Consider the following 8825-nt stretch of genomic DNA (forward strand, 5'->3'; position numbering starts at 1 on the left):
CAAGCATAAGCCATGGTAACAAAGGAGAACTCAGGCAAAGACAGTGAAAATGAAACTAAACAGAACAAAATATAATGAAACAAGGCATGATCGTGACAGTTAAATTAGCCTATATTATAGTGTATTAGCCTATATTATATTATATTATATTATATTATATTATATTATATTATATTATATTATATTATATTATATTATATTATATTATATTATAAGCTTTTAGTTTTGTGATTATGCTGTCCTGCTATGAGCTGCATTTCCAGCAGTGTATGCTTAACTAAACAGACTAAAATTCAGCATTTGGGAGTTTCACTGCAACCCATTAACATTCCATTTGAAGTGAGACGGGACCCACCACAACTATGAAATTACTCAGCACAGAAACTCAGATTCCTACATCAAAGAGAAATTGAGAATATTAAATTCCGAGCACTCACAAAAACGGAAGGAGAATGTTAGCTATGTTTTTATTTCTTTGGGCATCTCATGGTGATTTTATAAGGGTGAAACATCAGAGTATCTTTTATTTAGCTCCCTGTAGCTCCATTTGTGCTGCATGCATGGATAGAACATGAACTGGCTTCTCCCTGCCTAGATAGATTCGTCAGAGCATTTTATAAATAGCATGGCACGTGTTCTCATCCAGTGCAAGGAAATGAAGAATAAGCCTCAAGCATCCAGTGAATCACTAAAATATTCCAATCTTGTGAGAATTTTCGTATTGTTTGTCAGGCTGCAATTAGAAACTGATCATTTCTGTGATGCTTTAGAAGGGACATATGGTTAAAACACAAGGGGGCTCATGTTATTTATTTATTTCACCCTGCTTGAAAAAGATATTCAGTAATGGAAGCACTATAAAATAATTCACTTTACTTCAGCACATTTAGATTTGATCCCTAAACTTTTTAATTAGTCAAATGAAAAAAGATACGAAAACAGGGTTGAGAAATAATAATAAATTATGTCATTATTTCCTTGCACTCCATTTAGCAATTATCAGAAACAGGAAAATATTCAATAATGAATACAACAAAACAAAAATAAACAGAAATGTGATACTTGACACAATGAAATTGCTTTTTATGTCAAGAACTACTAAAGCTAACCATGCAAGCACACAGATTAAAATATACCATGGAATATACCTCCTCTTTCATAATATCCGTGGTAGACAAACCAGTGGCTTTTCTGATTCCCATCAAAGTGTACAATAACACAAAATCCTGTTCTCATGGTTTTTTTATGCATGTTGAGAGGAATTACTCATGCCTATTTTCTGTGTCAGGAAATCATGATCCTTCAGAAAAAGAATGGTCAATTCCATGCAGTGTTTCCAATTAAAAATAACTACATGTGAAAGCAATAGGTTGCATCAGCTTTGTGGATTGAAATGGTAAGAGAGTGACATTTTATTTATTCACTTTTTGGAAATGTTCCTTTGGAAGAACTGAACGTGCCTGGAACTGCAGGTGCAATAACAAAAGCAAAATACATGAGTCTTATGTTGGTCCAAATGTTTTATATTGCATCAAGGGAAAAGGTGGCATCTGGCATTCTAGTAATTGTGAGCCTTGGGAATAGTAATTAGAAAAATATGCTCACTGATGAGTAGTATATATACGTTTAAATCTTTATCATGTTCACAGGCAAATCAACTCCTCACTTGACTGGAAGAAATTGCATTGCAAGGACATTCAGTGAGTATCCATTTATCTTATAGTTTATCATGTAAGAGTAAATGTGAGTATCTCTCTTTCTCTCGCTCTCTCACTCTCGGCCCTGATTGATTCTTCTATGATGTAAATATACATACAGAATTCATGATAATGCCTTTTTTAGGGCCAGGTGCGCTGTTGCATTTCAATGATTCCCATTTTGAAAGAATATTCATGTTTACAATACAGTGAATCCACATCTCCAGATAATTAGTGAACATTGCAATGGTGTGTTGTATAATGCATCTGTGAGCATCAATGCAATCTAATCAGACGGGCTATTATGCACACCTGAGCTGTTGTCATTATTATCAGTAATTTGTTATGTTCTAAAAATAAATAATCACCGGTCTCTTATGAATACACTAATGTCATTGACAGCTGTTAATCTCTTGTTATTTAAGATTGCTTTTATCCTTTTCTTCTTTTTTTTTCAGGGCCATGAAAACTAGACTAGGGTGCCTGTCTAACAAATCAGACTCATGCAGCGATTTTTCAGAATTCCTGCCTCCCGCTCAGGAGAGGTCCACAAGATACTTGAAGTGAGTAATTTGTTGTTCCCTCAAGAAAAAAAAAAGGAAAATATTTAATTAGCTGTCTCATAACTGTCTCATAACTGAACCTGATCATGTATCCTTGGCCGTCTCAGGTTATCCAATGATGAAGTGACCAGATGGGCAGATTCATTTGATGCTCTGCTGTCCAATAAATGTAAGTCACACTATTCATGATAAAGTTTATGTGTCTGAATTATTGAGCTTATTTGCGTTATTCTTCAGTTGGGGCATTCGAAGTGTGCGCCCAGAAAGCCGATTCTCAGACAGCGTGTGAATGCTGAATTGAGCTCTCTTTCAAGCCTTCTTACGCTTCAATGGGCATATTCACACAAAATTACATCAAAAAGGCCAGTCTCGGCGAGTATCCTAGTAAACATAGTCTGTTATGTCTTAAGTGAACATAAACAGTTGAGAAATAAAACGCATGATTTACAGTATATTGGATCGTGCATCTCTTAAAGTGACAGCAGCCTAATAAACCTGCTGTCTTGTAATGTTAATCAAACAAAAAAGATAAAAAAACATTTACTGCTCTTGACTGAATAACTTTTGTAACTTTAATAAGGATTCATCTATATTTATTTTATACAGTGAAGAAGACTATGCAGTGCTATTTTACATCTGATTATTCATTTTCTCTACCTGAAAATGTGAAAATTACTATTAGACTTACCTGAAAACCATGAAAAGCAGTGTTTATTTTATGTGTATGTTTGTTCTATTGTATTTGCGTAGTTGTTGTTCTTAATTTTATTATTTGTTCTTATTTTATTATTGTCTTTAACAATACTTAAAATTTATATGAGTTAGGTTAGTAGTTTTTTGTGTCACAACCTTATTTGTTAAGGTTATGGGTCAAAAACAACGAAGACAATATAGGCATATTTTATTTATCAATTACTTTTTTTTGTAAATATTCGGCCCAACTAGTAGTAAAAATCCTTAGCGTTGATCCCTGTAGTTCAACTTCTTTTGATAGTTTGTATTGTCGCAAAATGTAAAAAAATATAAACAATACTATCAACGAGCTCTACTCTACTAAATGCAATTATAAGGCATGAAAATAGTAAGATATTTTCTTTTCTTTTAAAGCTGCTTTAAAAAAGCTTTTGTGTGTTGTGAAAAGTGCTACTGTAAAAAAAAAAATTGAACTTTAATTGAAACAAATAAATTATAATCTATATTTAAGCGAATTATGTTTTTATATGTGTGTGTGTGCGCGTGCGTGTGTGTATTTTAACACTGTACACCAGCCCCACTTCTCCAAATCATTCTTACAAAAAAATTGTCTTTGTCTTTTCATTCAGTTGCATTTCTACGGGGATGTACTGTAGTTCAGCCATGATATAGCCAAGTTCACCAGCAAGTTATGTAAGAAGCTTTCCATATTAAGTAAACGGCGCCATTTCCCTGTGAGTCACGCGTTTGGCTGTGACTTCTCTCGTCGATTGCACACAAAATGACAGGCCTTATTTCCTCAGGCTTAATTCGAGCATCAATTAGAACAGTGTGTGTGTGTGTCTTTCCCTGAATCTCACAGCAATGACACCCCAGACGTGCCACAAATAGCCTGTCTCAGTGCTGTTAACAGGACATTTGTTCATGCTAAAGACTTCTAAAATCTATCAATAGTAGTATTTAGAAACAAGTCAGCAAACCATTTGCTAAAGCTGAGGTACCCCCTAATGCTAGGTATTAAAATTCCGAACTCATCCCACATGCGCCTTGTTATATCATATTCATATCACATGTTATATCATGAACATTGATCAAATCATGCAGCTTGTTGAGGAGAGTTGTGCTATTGCTTTTTCCCCTAAGTGATCATATATTAAATGTTCACCTATTGGGAATAAAGGAGGGACCCAACCCATATCTGGGTACAAGAATGAAGACTTGTTGATAAGTTATTTTTAACTTAAGCAACCAAGTGCCTAAACTGTGACAGACATACAGTGCTGGTCAGAATTATTTGCCCCCTTGGTAAATATGATCAAAGATGGCTGTAAAAAATAAATCTGCATTGTTTATCCTTTTGATATTTTATTTTATTTTTAAATGCAAAAATCTAACCTTAAGTAAAAGAATTGAAAGTGGGGGGAAATCACATTATGAAACAAATGTCTTTCTCCAAAACACATTGGGAACAATTATTTGCCCCCTTTTATTAAATACTTTTTGCAACCTCCTTTTTTCAAGATAACAGCTCTGAGTCTTCTCCTATAATGCCTGATGAGTTTGGAGAACACCTGATAAGAGATCAGAGACCATTCCTCCATACAGAATCTCTCCAGATCCTTCAGATACACAGATCCATGTTGGCGCTTCTTCTCTTCAGTTCAGCCCACTCATTTTCTATAGGGTTCAGGTCAAGGGACTGGGATGGCCATTGCAGATGCTTGGTTTTGTGCTCAGTAGCCGCGTTTCCACTGTCGGGCCAGTGCGAGCCAGGGCTTTAAAAGGGCCGTGCCGGGCTAATAGCCTCGGGCTAATAGCACCGGGCCTGCGTTTCCACTGTCGGGCCAGAAGCTCCACAGCGCTTCACTAAAACACGCCCGTAACACGCCTCTCTGGAACAACGTCACACTAACCCATCATTTCACCAACAAATGGAAGTTTTATCAGAAAAATTATCAGAAATCACTGGAAATAGCGTTGAAAACAAACATGATAAAAGCGGCCGTTTGCTGCCATTTTTGTTGTTTACTTAAATATTTAAAACCCAAGCATCGATGTTTTACCACAGGTTTACAATAAAAAGTGATACATTGATCATAATGAATTAATTTATGTCAAAATTGCACATTAGTCACTCAGAAATAAATTACCGTTAGGTCTATTTCACAAAAGAAAGAGGACACACTTACTTCTTCAGTCGCGTCTGTTTCTGTTTATCTGGTAGTTACAGGACATATTTACATCACATTTAGAAAGAATGATAATTTCTACAAATACTGTATATGCCACCAAAAATACGACCTGAGGAGCTTTAGCACTCTCTCGACTCCCATACAGACATTTTCAGTCAGAGAAACAGAGGAAGCTCCTGAAAAAAAGTTGCTTTATTTTAAGATAGTCGGGTATAAAGAGACGAGACGTAGGCTACTGCCAGATCAAATAAAAACATGACTGTGATAGCCTTTATGATTGGTCTGATTTCTTCAAGCGTTCACTATGTTTTTTTACTATGCGTATCTTCAAGCGTTTACTATGTTTACTATGGTAATGGTTAGCACGCATAGTCTTTTGCATCACAAACGAAAGGCATTCAAACATGAACGCGAGTTAAATTATTTTAAAAGTCTTTAATGCTGACAGAATCATACGGCGCTGCCGTCTCCCGACTCAGGTGAACTCCGCCTCTGTTCGTAACCACTCCTCTAGCCCTAGCTGGCCCGCTTTGGCCCAAGGTATTCGACGGGCCAGAAATCCTGGCCGTTGGCCCCGAGTAAGCCCCGATCAAGCCCCGGAAGTGACAGTGGAAACACGACTGGCCCTGGCACGCACTAGCACGGCCCGGCCCTGGCCCGACAGTGGAAACGCGGCTAGTGACCCATTTTGTTTTGATTTTGATGTTTGTTTTTGAATCACTGTCCTGTTGGAAGATCCAAACATGGCCCGTTATAAGATTTCTAGCAGAGGTTGTCAGGTTTTGATTTTTTATCTGTTGGTATTTAATCGAATCCATGATGCCATGTATCTGAACAAGATGTCCAGGACCTCTGGCAGAAAATTAGGCCCACAGCATTAAAGATACAGCAGAGTATTTTATTTTACACATGGGGTACTTTTTATCCCTGTATGAACCAAACCCATATTAAGTATTTGCTGTCAAAAAGTTATTTTTTGTTTGTTTGTTTCATCTGTCCATAGAATGCTTGAAAAGTAGCTAACACTACTGGAACTTCAAACGGGACAGGTTCTACGGTCAGATGAAACAAAAAAAATATATATAGCTTTTTTGACAGCAAACACTTAATATGGGTTTGGTGCACACAGGGATAAAAAAGTACTCCATGTGTAAAATGAATTGTTGATGTTATGTATTTCAATGACCATTATGGCTGTGTCTTTCACTCACTTTCAATTAATTACCAGGGTATGCTGTGTAAAATCTCCCTTTCAGGTAGCGTGATCTGTAAAAAGCATTTCAGATATAAATGACTTCCTGTGTCTAACAGGATACATGTTCAGCGGAAAATCACTTTATAAAAAAAAAACAATGGAGGCAACAAAGGAGAACATTTTGTTCGCTAGCCAACAGGAGAACATTTAGCCTCTGTACTGCCTCTTGATTGTCCTTTCATTGAATTTCCAGAGAAGCACTATTGTCTCATTTACCCACCCTGCTGTTTGTGTGGACTTTAACTGAGAAGTCTATCTCACACAAAAAAGGATTCAGGGTAAAAATAAGCAAAAAAAAACATATGATGATCATAAAATCATTACCATACATGTTTAATCCAACCAGGCTCATTGGAAAAACATCCCTGAGGCGACATTTCTGCAGAATGATATTATGTTGCTTCTTGCACATTATGCAACCCTTTCAAAGTGAAATGTGCAGTGAGTGATGCTAAAAGTGCATTCAGTTTTATCTGAAACAGATTATATGCGTTCCTGGGTCAACATATTTTGTTGATCCTGGAACAACATTCCTGTCTGAAAATGTAATCCTATCCCTACCCCTAAACGTAACCCTACCCATACCCCTAAATGCTAGGTGAATAACCCTGATATATAAGCACCTAACCATGCTTGTAAGCCTAAACTTGACATAAACTGTAAACTTGTCCCTCAAATCTTATTGGTAGATTGGAATGTGGTTCCAGGATCAACAAATATGTTTACCCAGGAACATGTTACACTTCTGCAGCTTGGTGTCATTGAGAAGAATTTCCTGTAGCCAGCATGGCCAAGATATGGCATATTAGACATGACAAAGATATATTGGTTTTAATATAGTAAGTAAGATGTTTATCTGTAATCGTATTCATCTTTATTTCATAGATGGTTTGGCAGCTTTCAGAACCTTCCTCAAAACAGAGTTCAGTGATGAAAATATCGAGTTCTGGTTGGCTTGTGAGGACTATAAAAAGATCAAATCCCCTGCTAAGATGATGTCTAAGGCCAGTAAGATCTTCAAGGAATTTATTGACATTCATGCACCCAGAGAGGTATGTTGACTCCTTCTATAAAACCATAGCAACTACACCTGAACAAACAGTATTTGTTTGAATCACCAAAGCTTTTCATGATGTTGCTAAATAACGTAATTGCAAAGAGATTATTAAAACATTCCAATTTGTATGTACGCAATGTTTCCAGGGGCCTATACCATGAAGCCGGATTAGCCAGGTATGTTTCCGTTTAGTTTGCGCCAACCCTGGGTTTTAGGCACCATGAAAGTGGTTTGGCTTTTAGCAATGTTCATCGCCATAGTAAGGTTGGATCCCAAATGGCACACTCCGGCCTTGTGGACCTCCTTCGAGTTCACACTTGGTGACGTCAGTAAGTGTAGACCTAATGGGCGCTGGCCTCAAGTCCACAAGGGCACGCGAGAGTGTATTTTGGGACATGCTTGATGACATCATGCCACCGAAACTCCTCCCCTCATTTATCTGATTGGGCGTTCGCAATGATTCCTGGGTAGGTAACTCGTGTGGAGGGTGCGAAAGTGCGGGCTTCGCTGAAGTCCGCATCAAGGGCACTAAGGCTGCGTTCACACTGCAGGGCTTAATGCTCAATTCCGATTTTTTGAAAAAAAAATATTTTTTTGCAAGGCCGTTCACATTTCCAATTAAATGCGACCTTTTGTGATCTCCTGTGTGAACGTGAAATGACCCAGAAGGGACCAGCATGCGCAGAAGAGTACTCAACGGTCAACGACGTCACTTGTTGTTTGCGGAAGTAGCTAAACTTCAACTAACTGTGATTCACTCACACACACACACACAACACACGAGCGCGCACAGCGACCATTACACAAGAGCCAGACAGCAGCCGCTGACCTAATATCAGCACAAATAAGTTAACATAACGTTAGTCTACTCTTATTCACATTGGATATATCATGATGGTGGCTGTGGGCTTTTATTTATTTTTTTAATTAACGGGCTCGTCGAGGTCGATCCGTTCGGCAGATTTACCTCAGCTCGACGAATATGCAGTCCGTTTTCAAACCGACGACTACTTCAACGCAGAATTATGACGTTTGTCGCGTATCAATGACGTGCGGGTCGGATACATGCATCCTGGCCGTTCAGACTGAAGTCACATTTCAAAAGATCGGATACGTATCGGATTTGGACCACATACCCAAGTGGCCTGGGTCGCATTTGAAAAGATCGGATCTGTGTCGTTCAGACTGTCATGAAAAGATCAGATACAGGTCGCATAGGGGCAAAAAAATCGGAATTGGGTCGTTTCAGCCTGCAGTGTGAACGTAGCCAAAGAGAGCACACTTCTGAGCGCTGAAATGCAGAATGGGACACCCTACGGACTCGTACACTAGGCGAGCACGCGCAATTTAAGGCCACGAGTCCACATG

At 38.0% G+C, this 8825-nt stretch overlaps 1 protein-coding gene across 1 annotated transcript in view; it reads left to right on the forward strand.

Moving 5' to 3' along the window:
* Window positions 1-2159: 2159 nt before the first annotated feature.
* rgs16 (regulator of G protein signaling 16) overlaps window positions 2160-8825 on the forward strand; it is a gene marked incomplete at its 5' end in the record, with an annotated part of 21269 nt that continues 14603 nt past the window's right edge. The window contains 3 exons of the mRNA XM_081379735.1: window positions 2160-2260; window positions 2368-2429; window positions 7286-7452. Of these exons, the coding sequence (XP_081235861.1) occupies window positions 2160-2260; window positions 2368-2429; window positions 7286-7452 (330 nt within the window). The remainder of the gene's footprint in view (window positions 2261-2367; window positions 2430-7285; window positions 7453-8825) is intronic.

This window comes from Scardinius erythrophthalmus (assembly GCF_964197995.2).
Source record: "Scardinius erythrophthalmus genome assembly, chromosome: 12".
NCBI lineage: Eukaryota > Metazoa > Chordata > Actinopteri > Cypriniformes > Leuciscidae > Scardinius > Scardinius erythrophthalmus.